The 19,072-nt window shown below is 46.2% G+C and overlaps 1 protein-coding gene across 3 annotated transcripts in view; it reads right to left on the reverse strand.

The window, feature by feature from the left end:
* LOC130529898 (thymocyte selection-associated high mobility group box protein TOX-like) overlaps positions 1-19,072 on the reverse strand; it is a 55,758-nt gene that overhangs the window by 29,342 nt on the left and 7,344 nt on the right. For 2 of the 3 annotated variants that reach the window (XM_057040578.1, XM_057040577.1), the window contains exon 2: positions 3,913-4,005. The exons of the other annotated variant lie outside the window; for it this stretch is intronic. In XM_057040578.1, the coding sequence (XP_056896558.1) occupies positions 3,913-4,005 (93 nt within the window). The remainder of the gene's footprint in view (positions 1-3,912; positions 4,006-19,072) is intronic. 3 annotated transcript variants of the gene reach the window in all.

Below are 19,072 nucleotides of genomic sequence, written 5' to 3' on the forward strand. Positions count from 1 at the left end.
GACGAAACTCTGTTTCGACCGGCAGGAGTGTTTAGATTGTGCGTATAGGCTCGGGCATTAATAATAAAACACCCTCTGGAAGTGGCCATGCTCTTACTTCCCCTTTATTAACCATTTCAGCTACATTTGGAACCATTTTAACCTTCTGACTAACCATTAAATCCAGAGTAAATTGCAAAAAAAAAATGAACCGGTTTGTGTTCCGTACCGGAGAACCCCGTGAAAAAAACTTTCAGAACTTTTTTTCAATCCTTAAAAGAATCTGAGCAGAAAAGTACAATACTTGTGACTCTAAAAGCCCCTGCCGGTGAGGCAAGTCTCTAAAAATAATCCTCTCACCGAGCGGAATTAATAACCCCAGAACAGTACACAGCCATTCTGGGAAGAAAACGGGGTGTGGTGGTGGAGGTGGTGGTGGAGGTGGTGGTGGAGGTAGGCCTGGGTGGGGTGGGCTCATGCAATATGTATGCCTGTTTGAACATTCCTCTCCCTCATCCTCCCCCTCTTTAGTTCTTCTGCGTCTCGCTCCCCCGTCCTCTGTTCAATTAAGACCTGACGAACCCGGGCAGTGACGTTCTGCTGAATCCCGATGCTGCCTCGACCCGGAACCAGCTGGTTCAACGTTTAGTTGAAAGGCTGGAAGGTGGACGGCCGGAGGGACAGACGGACAGAAGGCGCGCGCGTGTGCGACCAAGAAGAAAAGAGGGTATTGTAGAATGCACAGCTATTATGTGAGCGATACAGAGGAACTACAGGAACACAAGTAATGTTGCGCCACACCCTGAGTGAACAATAAACACACACCAGGCCCATAGAAAAGAGCAGCCCGCAGCCATGGCGACACACGCTCTGCTGCCGTTAGATAAGGGAAACAGGGCCTCTTCCTTGGTGTAAGAGTTTGACCTCCCCTTACCCGACACACGCCCAAACACACTGGGCGCGGGCGGTCCCGTCGTCCAGACCCTTCGTCTTATGCATCCTCAGCTTTAACCACTCCGTCCTTTATTGTCGTATGCAGACCTCTGACCACGCGTTCCCCCAGGAAATAAGTATCGATGAGGCGCGTGCAGCGCAGTTGGGTTTGGAAGGAATTCTGCTTGGAATTAGCTGGCCTGGTGCCATTCTGGGAAGTGCTTAATTAGAGGAATTGGACATGAGTCCCTGCCAGGGAATTTCCTCAAATGACTGCTTGAAGAGTGTTAAAAGTCGGCATTCTCTCTTTAGGTTCTTGTGTCGGAGAAATGTTTCGCTTCACTGTCAACAACAATGCAATCCATCAGCTTAAGACTAATGAGCTCGTCTCTGCTGGCTGGGATTAGGTGTGAAGCGTTCCGCAGCCAAACAACACACACACGGCGCCGTTCCCATCAGGAACGCACAGAAAAATATGCCCCCCCTCCCCCGCCCCCCCTCCCCGCACAACACATGACGTGTGTTCCAAACCGCTTCCGGCTCTGAGTGATGTGTAAAAATAAAGAAGCAGGCCGACTTTCTGTTGCGCTGGAGCGACCGCATAACAGCAGCAACAGTCAACACCAAAGATGGGAGGGGAGATAAAGGAGAGGCTCCTGCTCGTGTGTGTGTGTGTGCGCACGCGCGTGTGTGTGTGTGTGGAGGGGGGGAGCCAGGTGGGGTGGTGTGTGGTTAAGTTTCCATTGTGAATTCTCTGTTCACAACAGGATAAAAATCTTAACGGCGATGGGCACAGACGATAACCGACACTCTTCTGACAGCAATCACAGCCCTCAGTATTTTTAGCATCCAGACGCTCTTATTGTGAGCTCACAGTGCAGCCGTGATCATGGCGCTGCATGAGTGTACAGTACCAAAAGGTTTAAAAATGTGGAAGAAACATGAGACGGCCCCAGTGAACAGGCGGTGGAAGGGAACGCTGCTGTGACTTCTTGGTAAAAAGTATTTGCAAGGCCAAAAAGAGAAGGTTTATGCAGTGTAATGGAACGACTCCAAGAAATGCTATGTGTACATTAAAAAGTAAGTAACATTGGTCCAAATGAAGGGGGTTGCTTGGTAACCGATGGCTGTCACAGACATGAATCTGCTGCCTTAATATAAGCTTGAAATGTCATCCTTCGGCCAACGTAGGGTTTAATAACAATGCTACTAAACATTGATGCTCAGCTGCTTTTATTGCTTTTCTTTTTTTGATTGTAACTGGATGATAAGTTAGACCATCTATGGAAGCTCTGACAAACTCAGACAAAGTTCTGGAACCTGTGACACAATAAAAGACAGTTCAAAATAATAGGAATAAATTTAGGGTTTTGCTGTTCACATGACTAACAAAGATTTTGGTGGATGCAGGCTGATTGTGGGGCTTTCGAGATTTGCTTTATTTAAGTCCTCACTATGTCTTCATTCTTTCTCAAAATCAACGGCGACGTCTGATGGAAAACTGGCAGAAAGTCGACAGTTTAGGAGAGCGTCTGGAGCAGCGGCGCACATTTATATCACAACAAACTTTTGGAATTGAGAAGGAAAAGTGGATGTGAGTTCAGTGCTAAACGAGGTCGGCATATAAAAACCTGAGAGCTGGCGTTCCCAGGTGGATCCTGGATTAAAGGATTCTAAAGGAAAAACATAAAAACCATCCCAGAGGCCTTCCTCATTCTGCTGGGGTGGCCTTCAGCAGTCCGCCTGTAACCAACGCTGGGATGCCAACTTAGCAACGCCTGCAATTAGCAGCCCTCCCCAGCAGGAGCAGCAGCGAGTCAGGCAACAACAAAGCCGCTGTAAGCAGCTCTCCCACGGATCGACCTGACACACACGCCACCTGGTCAACTTTGAGGAAGTACGCGATGGGTTGGTCTGCATGTGTGTGCGTGCGTGTGTGTGTGTGTGTGTGCGCGCGCGCGTGTGTGTGCAGAGAAAAACGTTTGTCTGTACAGTAAACGTGCCTTAAGACAGGTTGCAGAGCAAGGCACTTTGGAGTAAACAATGATGAGAGCAGATAAAGGGCAGAGTGAATGTCACATCAGCCCGGCCCTTTGCCTCTGCTCACCGCAGCATCAGATAACTGCAGCAAGAAGGGGAAAAAAACCAACTCTGGTTTCCTCTAGCATATAATTGGTTATCGTATTGTGATCTTCTGCTCTCAGAATCAAGTACAAAAGTGCAAAGGTAGAAGAACAGAAAGTTTTTGCAGCAACTAAAATAAATCATTATAAGCACAGGAAACATTTTTATAGTATTGTTTTTATAGTATCTATCAATCTTTTACACTTAGCATAATTCTTACAGTTGTTAACGTTGTGGTTGAGGCAGCGAGAGGTTCGGTTTCAAAAGGAAATGATAATAGAATAAATGTGAAGGTCAAAAAAAATCAGCTGATATTGGAAAAAAGATGAGAAATGGAAAAGAAGCAACAGAAAAAGTTGATACATCTGATTTGCCATGTGTGAAGTACTTTTTTTAAAGAAATGTTGCAGTTAAGGGTGTAGAAAAGATGAGGAGGGGTCAATGTGAAGAAGCTCGAGAGGCTTGTTTGGAACAACTGAACATATGAACTTTAAAAGAGTGAAAGCCGATGGAGGGTTTATTTCTTTATCTATTATCAGACTGCAACAAGCAGTTTTATGTCTGGATTCTATCAAGCTTTTAAAACATTCTATCCTTTTCTTTATATTCAAAAGTATTTTCAATCAAATTATTAATGGAAACAACATGCAGCTCAAGAGTATTTAAGCATATTGTAAAATTAAATTCCTTTTAGTATGCCTTGGTTTCTTTATTAAAACTTTAAAAAAGAAACCATTTTCTGTTATCAGCAACGCGCCGCTCATTAAATAAACCAGTGGGCCTGGATCAGGACCCTGAGGTCCCTCTTTTTAAATGAAATTTTAAGGGTGAGAGATGAGGGTGACACCAGTCAGGGGCTTTGCTACTGTATCTCACCACAGCAATGGGCAGTCTTTTCCTAGCTGGATTGATGCCTGCAGGGGGCGCAGTGTGGAGCCTAACCCCTCGTTCACCCACACTGTAGCGGGCCTGTGGTTAGAGAGAGACAGCAGGGAGAGAAAGAGGAGAGACAGAAACAACAAAAGTGGGGAAGAAAACAAGATGGCAGGACTTTAGTTTTACGGGGTTCAACCAGGGCAAAAGGAACATGTCAATCCCAAACCCACCGCCTCTCTCCTAAATGCCCCGTCATCTGCTTCCCCCCCACGCCCCCACGCCCAGCACGCGTGTACAAGGGGAGGAGTGGCAACATGAAACTTACACGGCGAGGAGAAGAATGGAGGTTAATGAGCTGACATGAGCCCCGAACACGCCTCCTCCCTGTGCCCACCTCCCTTGTCTCTTACACACATTAAGCACATACGCGAGGGGGGGTGGGCTGGGGACCAGCGCTGAGTCAGTGGGCTGGAGACTAAAGGGTGCATCTAGAGCGCACCATCTCCCGAGACAAGCAAATAAAAATGACCCCGTCCACGGTTCAGTCACACGAGCCACCCGGTGACTCTGGATCATGTTTGTTCGAAGCATAAAACAAAAACTATTGCGTAGCGCCACCTGCTGTTACAGGGACAACCCCGGCCACCGCTGACAGTATTTCGTCCCGGAGATGAAAAGCTGATCCTTTTATTCCAGCGGTAAACATCTCGCAATTTATTCTGTGGACATCTGTCCTCGAGTGCAGACCACAGACCGTGGGCTGAACCCACTGCTCATTTATCCTGCAGACAATGCCGTGAGGTTTTCAGATGTCCAATTTGTTTGGCGGTGAGTGGGGGTGAAAAGATGTTTAATTAAAAAAAAAACCTCAGCTGCATCACAGGAAAACCAGAGTGTAAAGGTGACAACACAGAGAGTTGTATTATATTGTTGTATAATATTAGCACATTTAAACTTGTCCGATGATTCAAGGTAAACTGTTTATTAGCCTCGCAGACTGCTGCTGGAAGATCTATGGATAAAACAGTGTTATTCATAGTACTAACAAGCCTCAGACCCGGTTGGAAGCTCAGTTACCCCCTCCCCCCAACCCCCTGCTGCATGGGGACAAGTGGTGACACAGTTAGCATTGCTGTCTTCATGCTAGGTTATCTGCAAGTTAACTAAGTCCCCTGTGCCCAGTCTCTTGGCCCTCAGATGAAGGGTTAGAATCGAGGTCAAGGTGACCGAACCCACACCTGTGCATATTCTCTCTTCATTTAGAAGAAAATAAATAAAATAAATAAATAAAAACAATGGTGCAAGTGGAAAAACAGCAAACCTGCACGACGTGCAGCACAGTGCTGACATACTTCACATGTCTCAATCAGGTAAATAAGCATTAACACAGAGTAAAAGCCTGTTACACTAAATAACCAGTCCCAGAAGCCACAACAGAATTAATCTTGCAGGAGCGGAATATTTTTCAAAGCTCGAAAATAACAGCAGATAAATTGCTAATCGTCGGCGGCCGTTGTGAATCTTTCGAGTGAGTAATTTGAGGAAAGGCTTGTGCATTTTTAATATTCTAAACTGGAAAGCCCTTAAAACACAAACTCCATAAAATAATAACAGACATTTCACCTTAGCACTATCCGAGCTGCTCAATTATTTACCGCTAATGAATCGCCTTGGGCGCAATTCTTCTCAAGCACAATATCAACCATCCCAGCGAGGCCAAATCAGCCCGCTCAAATACTTAAATACATTTATTCCATTATGCTCACTGTCCCTGATCTAAAATAGACAAGACTGTAAAAGCTTTTTTTTTTCTTGTTTCTGTTTCTTGTGCTCTAAAGCAGCCTTCAGAAGACGAGAAAATCCTCCTGACATCAACTGATTCACTGGAGAAGGAAATCACTGGCTGTGTTCCTCACTTTCCTACGTTTGTGCATCGTCGGCATAGAAGCGAGATATAATGGGATGGTTTTTGTTATTCTAACGCTACTGCAGGACACATCAAGGACAGCAGAATGGAAATTAGCAGGAGGTTTTTGAAGCAACGCAAACACTGAGATACAGCATGACTACAGCCCACTTTTAAGTTAATACTTACTTCATATATACATTTGCCAGCAAAAGTGACGGAATAATAGTGCAACACATTTTTCTGCCATTTAAGAGCATTTTGACCAAACCACATATTACTGTTTTGACAAAAATCCCTCCTGGGCCCAGCTCAGTGCCATGCGGTACTCCATTTTTGTTATCAACCCACCAACAAACTAACACAAATTGTGATTTCTTGGGCATATTTAACGTGTACAGAATGCACAAACAAACATGGAAAGAGACATATAAAGTTGCTGTAGTTCTGTAATCCGGGGCATCGCCCCTTAGCACGCGCGCGCATTTATGAATGCGCATAACTTATATGTCCTTCCGCATCGAGACGAGCATCGAGCCTCGTTTGGGTGATGGACATTTTTACCAGCGCTCACTCAGACGCATTGTTTTGGGCTTAAAAAGCTTGACGCAATCTGGATACAATCATCCGTCTTCAGCCGTAACTGCGGCACAGAGAAATTTCTGCGCTAAGGATCGTGTTTTCCTAGACAGCTGGTGGTTGTAAAGTCCTATCAGGGACTAAAAAAGCAGGGAGGGAGGGAGACTTTGAAAGAAAACATATACTATTTTCATTTCGACTGCTTTAGGGATTAAGGCTTGGGGGCTCTGGTAGGAAAAAAATGCATTAAAATAGTCCACAATTTGCATGTTTTATCTCACAAAGGAGGATCTCATAGGCCCACATACAAACCAACCCCCATTCCCCTCCCCCCACCCTTCTCCTCACGCCCTCTCTCCCCTCCCCTCCCCCATTCAGGGCGAGTACACACAAGATACACATATACACACTATCATCATTAAAACACACACACATGGGCACGCACGCACACATACACGCACACACACACACACACACACACGCTCAAGATCAACCTGCTGCCATCTGCTCTACGTGCTCTCTACAATCCTCACAGAATACATTATTCACTTCACTACAATACATCACATCACATTCCCTCAATGTCACAGCCTTGTGTTGGAGAGAGGGAGGGGGTGGGGGTGGGGTGGGGGGAGGAAATGACGCACATCAATGATGAAGAGAGAAAAAGCAGAGAATCAGAGAAATTTCGCCCTTTACGGGTGCACCCAGAGAATAAGCTAAGGTGAAACAAGGTTGTCGGGAAAAGTTGTCATGATGACGGACAGTTGGGGCGAGCGGGGGAGGGGGGCACTGACGCCAGCCACGCATCTTACCGCCCGGTTTTAAACTGGACCCGTTTCGGTGTCTCCTGGCGTTGGGTGACACCCTCATGGACGCCTGACGCGCGGCGGCTGCAACAGCAGCACTTTAAAAAATGTCCGTCGACTCAACTTTGTCCACTTTGAAGGGGACGGAAAGTTGCCTCGCGGGCTGTACAGGAGGGTATTTAGCAGCTGAATAAATGTTTCACGAGCTGGCAACGAGAAACACAGCTAAAAGGACAACATGTGTGTGTGTACACGCACGCTCATACCCGTGTGTGTGTGTGTGTGTGTGTGGCCATTGTGCGGCGATGACAGAGCAGAGGGAGGGAACAGCTGGCAGGCCTATACTTGACTATGCGCTGACCTGCTTTGCATTCACCTGTTATTCAGCCGAACCTAATGTTTCCACAGAGACGCTCTCAGCCTCTCTGTCCGGAGCAGCTCTTTCCCCAACTCAGCTAACCACACGTAATTAAGATTTTTTTATTGTTATTTTTTTTATTTTGATGATTGAGGTTTCGATGCTTGGAAAATAAAACAAAAGCGCCACCAAAAATGGGTGAAAATGTTGAAAAGTGCAACTTTAAATGGACCGTAAATGGAGCACCAGTTCAATAAACCCTTATCGTGCTGATTTTTATCCTCTTCAGGCTGTCAACAGGGTGCAGATGATCTCCTGACTGCAGGCAATTAACCTGAGAAAGCAGCATTTGCCTGTGTAAATACAGCTGTTGGATGAGAGGAAGTGTGGCTGCATCAAGCCCCCCCCCTCCTTTTTTTCCGCAGATGCTCTCCCCGTTCTCGTGTTTGGCCTACAACTGTGAGGGGTCACCGTCAGCCTTGTTCTCACCATCAGCCACGTGCACGCGTACGTGTGTGTGTGTGTGTGTGTAAATGGGAGAAGGGGGGGAGAAGCAGAGGTGTTTAATTGTGGAATATCCAAATGTCTTTGCATCTGAGTGGCTTTCCCACTGTGTGTGTGTGTGTGTGTGTGTGTGTTTCAGAGTGTGTGTGTGTCTTGCTAGCTCAGTGCCAGGTCTCTCTAATGAGTCTGTCAGGCGCTGTTAGCGGCGGCGTGCACCCATGGCTCAGCGAACTCCTACAGACACACTGTGATTAGCCGGGCCAGCGGCGTGCCACCGGGCCGGATTAAACAGTCACCGCACCGCCAGGGAACACACACACACACACGCACACACTCACACAGAGTACATTACAGTAACACATACACGCAACAGCTTCGTCACCGTCGTCATCATCAGCCCGTTAGCCTGCTGCGTAACACACAGCCAAGTGCTGACTCTGCGCCTCTAGATTAACAGTGTAACACTGCTAAGGTGGCCAGCAGAGAAAAAATAAGGTTAATACCACATTAAGGTGTCCATCTATATTGAATTCCTCTCCTCCGCTAATCTCCAGCATCAGTCAGAATTAAGACCAGTCCTTCTGGCTCCGGCAGCTTTCAACATCTTCATTAAAGCGACATGATTTGCTAATTACAGGTAATTAGCCTTTAATGAGCTGCCCAGATGAGTGAACTGGAATACCCAGGAGGGCGAGGCCTGGGCAGGCGCCATTTTTCCATCCCACGAGGGCTGGATGCAGATCCGGACTGAGCCGTCAGAGCCCGAATGTTGGGAATAATTCAGGGGGATTCACGCAGGTCAAACTTTGATTTTTCCTTATGACAGGCGGCACATTTGAGGTTGTGGCCTAATATGAGTCTGAAGCAAGCAGTCATGGCCGTTAGTATAAATGTCTGCTATGCTGACAGAAATATCACGCGCCTCAACACCCCTTTTATTTATTTGATCTTTGTTTATTTGAAAGGGGACAGTACAATTTCATAAAACACATTCTTTTTTATGTCCAAACCAAGCTGTCCTTGTAATAATTATACCTAGTACAGTTACAAAGCTTTTTTTTTACTTAAAAGAAACCCCTTAGAATACTACTGAATGCTCACTTAAGTTCTTTTTCTTACATAAATGTATTCAGATTAATGTTTTTTAGGGCGCTCGCTGCCACAAGGGTTTGTTCTAGGACCTCTTTTGTTTAAGACTTAGTTGATGATCTATTTAATGTTTCCAAAAATCAGATTCTAGACATTTTTTGTCGAAATGAATTGAAAAATCTATAGATTCTGAGTAGGCGGAGCTCAGTTCGGGGAAATGAATGGCTCTGGCGTCGTTTAAATCAACTGTATTTGGGTGTCTTGAGCGTGCTCTAATTGACAAATTAGGGATTTTTTTAATAAAGAATTTGAATATGTTAGGTTTGGTTGGTGGTTTAATATCCTCACTGTTGGAATGCTATTTACCAGCAATGTACTGAAGTTACTTTATGACAATTTCTAACCCAAATTACAGTCGCTGAAAGAAAGAAATGATTTTATTTTGCAGCCCAACATTGAATAACTTAGTTCGACCATCAACAGGGTGGCTCTAAACGACCTTCGGTGTGTGTTTGAGCAAATAAGGACCTCTCCAAGGTTAAATTAATGTTAACAGGTAGCCGATAGACTCCCGCAGCAGTTACCAGAAAATGGATGAATTAAGGTCATTTATACAGCTACTAAATCCAATCATAACGCTCCTTTTTCAAAAACATCGATTCTCGTGCCACCTGTTCTTGCTCAGCCGCCCCCTCTTTCAGGAATTATCTCTGCTCAGTGTTGTTCTGGTAAACTTTCTCCACATACAGAGCTGTTTTCTAGGAAATGAATTCATGGTTTTCCCTCTACAGCGCTGCTTCTTGTGGTCATCACATACTTTTCGTAGCCACCCACTTGAAAAAAAACCCTCGCCTCCATTCTGTCATTATTTTAGGGGACCCAGATGTTTTCCCGCTGCAAATTTCCCTCGCTTTAACTTTTCCTCCCTTCTTCTTCAGAGATTAAGGTAAAACTTAGAGTCGGCTGCAAATTGTGAGCTCAGCGGGATCAGCTTCAGCTTCAGGAAAAATTAAAAGCATTGTTTACTACAACAGGCTACCAAGTGTTTCACACACCGAGCGCGGCACCTCTAAATCTGCACCGACACCCACGACAAGGTTTTTGGCCTCAGTGGCTCAAGTATGGGCGGCGCTGCTCTGCTCTGAGGTTTGCAACATGCTGGAGGTGGCGATGGGACAAAGCTGGCAGCTGCCGGCGACGCTGGCCGTAAATTAGAAACAACAGAGGCCGATTCTCAGGGAAGGAATGAAGAAGAAACTAACATCTAACATCAAGACGGAGTGAGGTTTCCAGTTTGGGCCCTGCAGCAGAAAGCCCCCGGCGCTGAGCATTGATGTTCCACCGTTGCTGACTCTCCTCTCGTGCGGCCTATATTTACCCTTCTCTGTGGCATCTCGGGGTTTTCTTTGTCACCACGATGTTTCCTGTCACCGCTGTTACAGGTCTACAGTTGAACGATGCAATTGCTGCAAAGGTCCTGGCGCTGTCTCGCTAACCGCCTCGCTTGCTCTTTTGCTATTGTGTCTTCCTGTGGTAATGCTCCCTCCTTCATGAATAAACAGGCAATTTCCTCTATATATTTAACACAACGCATCGCAGAGGATGTCTCGGTTTTAAGTAAAATCAGCCTTTAATCACACCCGATTAGGGAAAAGCGTCTTGCCTTCGTCCAGGTCTCTGGGATTATGACGCTAACAGACGCTGCCCGTTGTTGACAATGTGTTAAGCTGATCTCCACACGACAGCCCATTCATTCTGTGCCCCGGAGCAGACCCCGCGCCGATCTTTGACCCCAGCCTCCCAAAGATATTCATCACGAAGCCATACGTCCCAACACAGTGCTCCCTCTTTCCTCTCGCAGAAATGTACAGTATGTGATGAACCGTGCCATGCTGCACAATGAAGTAATTGTGTTTCCGTCCCCAGAGGGGAAGTATGAGAGGTGGAGAAAATAGTAGCCAGGATGTGTTCTTCACAGGCTAATGAGAGGGCTCACTACTCTGCTACCAAGTGTCTCCGACAAAGGGACTTTAATGCCCAACTCCTCCACATTAAACATTCTCTCTGCGGAGCCAAATGGTATATTAGGCTTGTGTGTTTCAAGCCAACCAAAATTAGCTCCAGATGCAGGCGGGTGAGATTCTTTCATGAAAGAAAAACACACACGTGGACTTGAAATGATAAACAATAGAATGCCAATAGATTGGAGGAGGTTAAATGTCCACTTTGTGGCGCGGCTCTCCTCCGGCGTGACGCACAGTGCCGCTTTTGTTCTGCCGCTCGCTGCTTATGTTACAGTACAGCGCTAATGCACACAGATCAATAGCATACTTTCCATTTCAACACATGCCTGCTGATGTGCAGGACGCACAGTTGGAATTGATCCTGGCCTGTCAACGCAAAGTTTTAGCGCTGTGCGTCTTCCCGCTGCAAAAATAAACGGCGTTTATTTATTTCTTTATACGAGCTGAAAGCTTTGTAGCTTATTCTCAACGGTGCGTTCACAGTGTCAAAGCCTGTTGTGGCTGAAAAGGATCAGTGCTGCTCCTGATGGCGGCAGGCAGAGACAGAGAAAAGAGAGAAAAACCGCTAAATACATTTATATTAGCGCACGCTGCTAACTTTTTGTCATGACCTGCAGAGCGAAAATACAGAAAAAGTTCCATAAGATACTGACAAAATGAAAACGTGTAAAAAAAAAAACACAAAAAAAACCCCAAACCAGCAGTTGCTTTGTTACTTCACACTATGTACAAAATCAATTTCCTCCCCCCCAAACAGGATGTCCACAACACGCTCTCGCGTCCGCGGCTGAAAGGTGCAAAAACACCAAGCGCGTTTCAGCATGTAAAAACCAGTCAGTCGCCACTTAAATCAACGAAAAGGTTGCAAACAGAGCCTCCAACAGGTCATTGTGTCCCACTGGCTGACTGATCGGAAACATTTGGCTGCTTGAAAAATAAAGAAATGGCTTCTGTTTGCGAAAGAACGGTAGAAATATTCATATATTCAATATAAAGTAATTAAATCTGTCTGCGAGGACCTCTGATCCTCCCTCGGTGCCGATGTCTCTGGATGTATGCTTGTTCAAGGATGAAAAACAACAGCAGGAATAATCAGAACATGTTCCCCCCCCAGCTAAAATCATATACAGTGCGAGTCTGAAAAGATGTACTGTAGGTGGAAACTCTTTAAATTTTAGCGAGGCTCTCGGCCCACACAATAGAGTAGGTGCTTCTGAGACCCAGACCAAAATGTTCCAAGCGATTACAACAATAAAAAACCGTCTCCCTGCTTCGATGAACCACACCGACGGCCTCCGAGAGGCAGAGATGAAAAAAGAGAAAGAGCGGGAGGAAGAGCGGCTAATCTCATTACCTTGTCTTCTTGGCATGAGAGAATATTCATCTCTCTGTAGCGACTGACAGGAGGGTGAGGACGCGGGTGTGGGGGGGGCATTTAATCGCACTTCCCACCATTTCATTTTCCATGTAATTAAATCAGTTAAATTTTATAAAAACATGTAAACTCTGTCAGTGTCTTTGAGCCATTTGCATTTTTAATCAGGCCAGATTAATTCTAATGAGCAAAGCTGGGCTAAGGCGATGACAGAGCGGGCCTTTTGTCTGTCTGTCACACTCGTTTAATTCCGTCATTATGCTCCGTATCCTATTAAGATAATTGCCTTTTTATTCTCAACCAACAACTAGCAAAGGGTATTAAGTAATAATCTGTGACTAGTGCACTTTTAGCCCCGGTGGAGGAGAAAGTTGGCCACCTTGAACGCAACACCGTCGGAAAACAGCCAGCTGACCTGCAGCGAAACAGAAAAACGACTGTGAGGAAGCTGCACGCTGCAAACGCAAACACCTCAGATGGAGGAAATGGGTATCGCCGACTTAAAAGAGCAGAGACGGCGAACGCATCTGATGCGCTCGACCATTTCCTGTTGCCTTGCACGAAGACAAATGTTCTCACCGAGCCATTTAATTGAAAGGTCCTGCAAAAGAGTTTTTTTTTTAAATAAAGAAAAAAAGTTGCCAACAGCTTTGCACGCAGGGGAAACTGAGCAGCACTAAAAAGAGAAGTTGATGCTGTAAATAAATAGACAAAAGGGAGTGAGATCATCTAACAGCTCCGTCTTTGACTACGGGACAAATGAGAGGCAGAGTAGCTCCTCAGCTCCATCCAGGGAGGTTGAAATAAACCAAACATCCTCCTGGCCTCTGACAAAGTGAGTGGTGCCTCTGCAAAAATAAGACTCTGCATCTATTCCCAGACTGCAGCTTCATTATCACCATAATGTAATAAGCTTTATTAAGACCGGGCTCGTTACTTTTACCCGATGGTTCTTCAGAGTGAACAAAAAAAGGGACGACCTGATGCCGAGAGGCGGCGTGGAGAAGGATCAACCGTCTGCCTCCGGGCCTTTTCTACCCTAACAAGCAGGAATGCAGTTTAAACTGAGACGATAAAAAGTGAAGACCGACCGAAACGCGGCCCAATTTTCTCTTATCGCAGCGCGGCGTAAACACGGACGGGAGCATCAGCCCGGACACGGCGAGGAGCGTCCCGCGATGACTTGTCCTTAGAGTTGAATCACAGAGGCAAAAGGAAGCAGAATGTGCCGAGCTCAGCACGCGCGAGGAGCTGCTGCTCACGACCGAGCAAAACTTGGAAATGGTGATGATGAGATCCGCTGAATCATGAGTGTGATGAGAGGAGGGTAGCTAGTTGCCAACACCTTCTGTCTGCCCTTGTTAGCAAGTAACCAAACATGCTAAAGGATCTATTTTTAGGGATAAAAGGACAAATAATAAACATCACTCTACCTTCAGGATGCTGAAAGTAAAATTCATTCAATGCATCACAACGGTTTTGAAATAAAAGGGTTTGATTGATACGTTTGCACGTGTAACAGGGCAGTTGCACGTTGGAGGTGGGAACTTTCTGACCGAGCAACTAGTGTTTTGTGTCAAGAACAGTTTACACACTTTTAGAAAGTGATCCGTGACACATCTCGTGCACCTGCTTTCACGTGTTTTGCAAACTTGCTAAATCGCGACCCAGATGCTCAGCGCAGCGAACCGTGTTATTTTAGTCTGAACTGGCCCTTTAATCCCATTACACCCATTAAGTGAACGCAAGCCAATCAATTCATAAAGAAAATCCAGGATGGGAAGGAATTTAAGGATTTGCTGGGGAAAAAAATACAACCTAAAAAAACTCCTACAACATCAAATTTTAAATGTAAATACATATCCAGGAGCAACATAGCTGTAAAAACACGCAATCCAGGCAACAGAGGGGCGTAGATTTACATTTCTAAACATACTATGGACGGTCTTTTTGACTGATATGTTTGTTTTTAGTGTGATATTTGCTTGAGGATCAGAGGTCCAGCGGTCCTGGGAATGGTTGTCTTTATTGTTCAGAAACCACCAGTGCATACTTAAGTCTATCTGATGTGACTCAGGCAGAAATGTTTACAGATGACGTCCAGTGTTTAACTTTGGCTCCGGTTACATTTGCTCGCGTCCGCCGCGCTCTTCGTTGGGCTGGAACGACTTGGACTCTTTTGGCAACATTCGAGCAGCAGATGATCGTGATAACGGCGGCAGAGGTGTCCTCTGTGTTTAGTCCTGGGAGACATTTTTCACTTACTGTCATTTTACTGTGTCGTAGTTCATAAGTGCACACAAAAGCCCAGACTGTACTGTAAACAAAGGCAGGAAAGCAGCGTGTGGGGGGGGTCACCCTGTTTTAAAACACAATCGGACCTTTAATGTTCGATCTCTTACCCACAGTCGCCTCGCTCTTGTTCTTAACTCTAAAATTAGCGCCGAGAGCCGCCTGCGCTGATTCCTTTTCGCAGGTACGGCCCCATTGTTTTAAGTCATGTCAGAGAAAACGCGCTTTTCTTTGCCGGAGGCGATTCTTTTTCTCCTTCGGCCAAAGACAAATGCAAAGAAAGTGTCCGACCTCTCGCGCTCTCCACGCGCGCCCGCTGGTGTTTTGTCTAAGTCAAACGTGTCCCCTCCCCGCACAGCCGTCTCGCACTCCCACACGCCAGCGTCACATTTAGCACTCTGAGGACAAGATTTAACAAACCTGCGCATTTCATGGACCTTCCCGACGTGTGCTGTCGATTCTGCTCACTACTTTTCTGGAAAGAGGACATAATAAGTTCCCTCTTGAGTCCACACGCGGTGGGAGTTACTATGGGGACGTGGGAGCTGCTGTGTTCTCAGCGGCGCTGGGGCCTGCTTCATTGTGCTGAGAGACAACAGCTGTCTTTACCTTTGGCAGGCAAACAGGCTCATTAAGGGCGGCCATGTTTGTTTTTGGTGCCCGATACCTAGCCCTGAGCAAACACTGCCATATCTCCTCTCCGCAGCCTGCACAGCCTCCACGTTTCCTTCCCCGGTGAGGGGGTGGGGGTGGGGGGGTGGGGGGGGCTGGCACGCTTGGACTTAAAGAATGTATGCTTAATTGAGAAATTCAGGGGTGAGCTGATGAAACAAGGCCGAGATGCCGGGAATACGGATTCTGCCTCGTATCACGTCTTGCGGTATGTGACCCTGAAATGAAAAGGATTCCTTTGTTGGTCCGGCCTCAGACGTCACCAAGACATCGTTATTTGGTTGGGAAGGGGGGGGGGAGCAGCATTCTTATTTTTCTCCCCCCTCCCCTTGGTGACAAAGCAGGTTGAATCTGTAACGCTCGGGCAAAAAACTCCATCTAAACAGGGAAATGTCATTCCATTACAGCCGATGACGAGCGCGGCGGCGCTTTAACCCAGGAGGCACCCGCCGTCATTTACACAAAACAGCACAAGTGTCGGGTTTCCGCCCTCTCACGCACATACAGAAGTGCAGTAGTCTTCCCAAAAGTACAGTCGCTTATTGGATTTCATCCCTTTTCGGCATTTGTCAGGCGCAGAGTCACAAACCATTCTGGAATGAGTTCTTAATGTGGAGTAATGAGGCTGTCACGGCGAAGCAGTCTCTGCTTGTTTGAATTTGACTCATGTCGTAGATTCAATTAAATCAGCTGAAGTCGAGCTGGCCCCGGGCCACGTCGGTAATGGGTGACCTCATTCAAACAATGCTCTGACATATTGAAACAATAAGAGGAAGGGCCTTGAGCCAGCCGCGAAAGCAAACTCCACTCACGAGCGATAAGGTAGAAAAATTAAGATTCCCCGACGCCAAAGTGTTTGAAACGCTGGCGAAGTCGCGCGTCTTGTGCGACGCTGACGCGCTTTTTTGTTGGTTTTTAAAAAAAAAAAGAAGTCTTTTTTCGGCTCCGAAGTTGTTGTTTGCGTAGCGCCTCTTCGGATAAGTGGTGCCCAGTGCGTGTGTGTATGTGGGCGCGTATGTGTGTGTGGTTAATACCAAATGGAGTGCAATAATACACACACTGTAACGCAAACACGGCTGAAGCAATCACTCACGGTGAAGATAAACAGACGCGGCCGATGCACTGAAACACATGTGCTTCGTGACCTTTGACCCCTGCTTCCTTTGCTTGCAATAATTGAAAACAAAATTGCTCGCGCTGCACAGATAAGAGCACCTCACCATTTTAAATACAGCTGGCCCGCTTCTTCTTCTTCATGGTTTACTTGTCCTCAGAAGTCTAAACTGATTTATTTGAATGTTGAAATGGCTGGAATCTAAATCCTGACACAAACACACCCGAGGCTATGTAAACAACCTTTCCCGTTCCAGTCTGCAGCCGCGCTCTCCCAGCAATAACTGCAGCGGCGAAGGGTAAACGCACCTCTCGCTGTCGGAGGAATCGCCTCTGCCCAGCACTTATTAGGAGGAGGGGGCACCGGCTGGGCTAAAGGCCCATCCTCACCCCAATCAATGCTTCTGTCACTCCTCCCAGAGCTCCAAACTCCACGTTTGTCGTGCGTGAACTCACCTTTCGCTAAGTCAGGTGGAACCAGAGTGCTGGACTTTTTGAAGGAAACGAGGTAACAGAACGGGAGGCAACATCGGGCTTGACTCATTTTCGCTTGTCTGTTCAACACTCACAGTAAACACACACACACACATACACACACACACACACTCTCTATCGAGTAAATGCATCTCATTAGACAGCGTTCCCTCTGGCCCTTATTCCATTAGAAATTAAAACTTGGGACAATTAGCAGCAAATTGGTCTCAGCTCACGGCTCCTAGATGACTTAATTAGAGACGCGCCTGAAACGTGTGAGGCAGCGCCGCGCCGGAGCAGACGGTGAGTACCTGCAGTGGCGGTCGCATGTGAACATCTGCTCCGATGACTCCATTTCTTGGGACGTGCCATTTTTTTGTTCACCGCCGACCTGTTAGCTGGTACCTATTGTCACTTCCTGGAGTGCACAGGTGATTAGAATTGTGTTGAGGGGAGCTACTTATAGGTGTGTTTACTCAAAGCGGTGCAGTTTGGATCAGCTCAACATTGTATAATACATCTTCGTTTCTGTGGCCTCGACCTGGAAAAGTACTAAAATAACAGTCTGTGTGTGTCGCACCTTTGGGACAGCATCCAGGTACCAGGAACAGCAGCGGCAACATCTGATGCTCAAGCTGGCTTTTACACGAACCGTTGGGCTGTTTAACACTTATTAACGAGCAAAAACGGAAGAGAAAGTCCCGAAGGAGCACAAATAGAAAAGTTTTTTGCTCTCAAATAACAAGGACACATTGCACATTTTTCTGTGATTGAACCAACAGCAGTTTATGTAACAAACGACCGTTCTGCCCTTCAAGCTGAAGAGAGAGACACAGAGAGCGATTTGATCGCCCCGTGTTCTTGCTCTTGTCACATGACACCATGTTCCATTATATTCGGATGTTGTCATAGGAGGAGAGGAAATGAAATGCCTTGAAGCTGCATTGTGTATGTGTGTGTATGTGTGTGTGTGTGTGAGAGAGAGTGACCCCACATATCTGCATGTTTTTCCCATGAATTACAGACAAGATATCAGTTAACATATTAAAAATCTCTGATTTCAGGCGTGATGTTTAGTGTGTATTACTGCAAGTCTAATACACTGTTTTATGCTAATTTGGCAGTATTGCTTATAGCAGAAGGGGGTCCAGATACTAAAAATACAACAGCTCAAACATCATTTCATCTTTTTTTAAGGTCCTGATCTCACAAAACCAGGTGAAATTAACCCTTTTCATCGCCCAACTCTTCATTATCACATCAGTCTTATTGAGAAATGCACTGATAATTGCTGTGATAACACATTAAAATCAACAACAATCAATCAGTTCATCCCTAATCAGAAAGAACAAACCAAAAACTCGACGTCATCTCCACCTTACTAACTTCGGTTTCTGCCTCCTCTTTCGTCTCCCTCACAGCCATAAAAAAGACACCTACTATACAGGCGTGAGAGCCAGCAGCTATTAGCTGCCTGGACTCTTAAAAGCCTTTTTTAGCTCAGCCAGTAATCACCAAGATACTTGAACATTTGAATGCACCTCAGTTTTGCATTTTGATACATTTTTATGCAAATGCGAGGCCTATAGAGGCAGTTTGAAAGCACGTTTCCGAAATGGCAGCGCTAGCACATCCCTGCGCGCCACGCTGGGCCTTAATCAACCTTCAAACTGGCACACACCTCGTCCAGGCCTGCTCTGAAGAGGTCCTGGAGGGTTAATGAGTTCAATGTGAGTGTGCAAACGTGCGCATTCACATGCAAAAGTCCTGTTTAATGTTTGCAGACGGTGTCCATGACAATACGCTCACGTGACCCAGTTGAGTGATGTTTATCATGGTGCAGGCTGGAGATGGTTTATGACTAGACGCAGAGATAAAGAGGCTGATAAAGACACGCTGCTCGATGTTTTTCTGTGGTTTTTACGACTTTCTTCATATAAAGGGGATTTTCTTTTTCCTGTCGAC

The sequence above is a fragment of the Takifugu flavidus genome, chromosome 8, assembly GCF_003711565.1.
Source record: "Takifugu flavidus isolate HTHZ2018 chromosome 8, ASM371156v2, whole genome shotgun sequence".
In the NCBI taxonomy this organism is placed as follows: domain Eukaryota; kingdom Metazoa; phylum Chordata; class Actinopteri; order Tetraodontiformes; family Tetraodontidae; genus Takifugu; species Takifugu flavidus.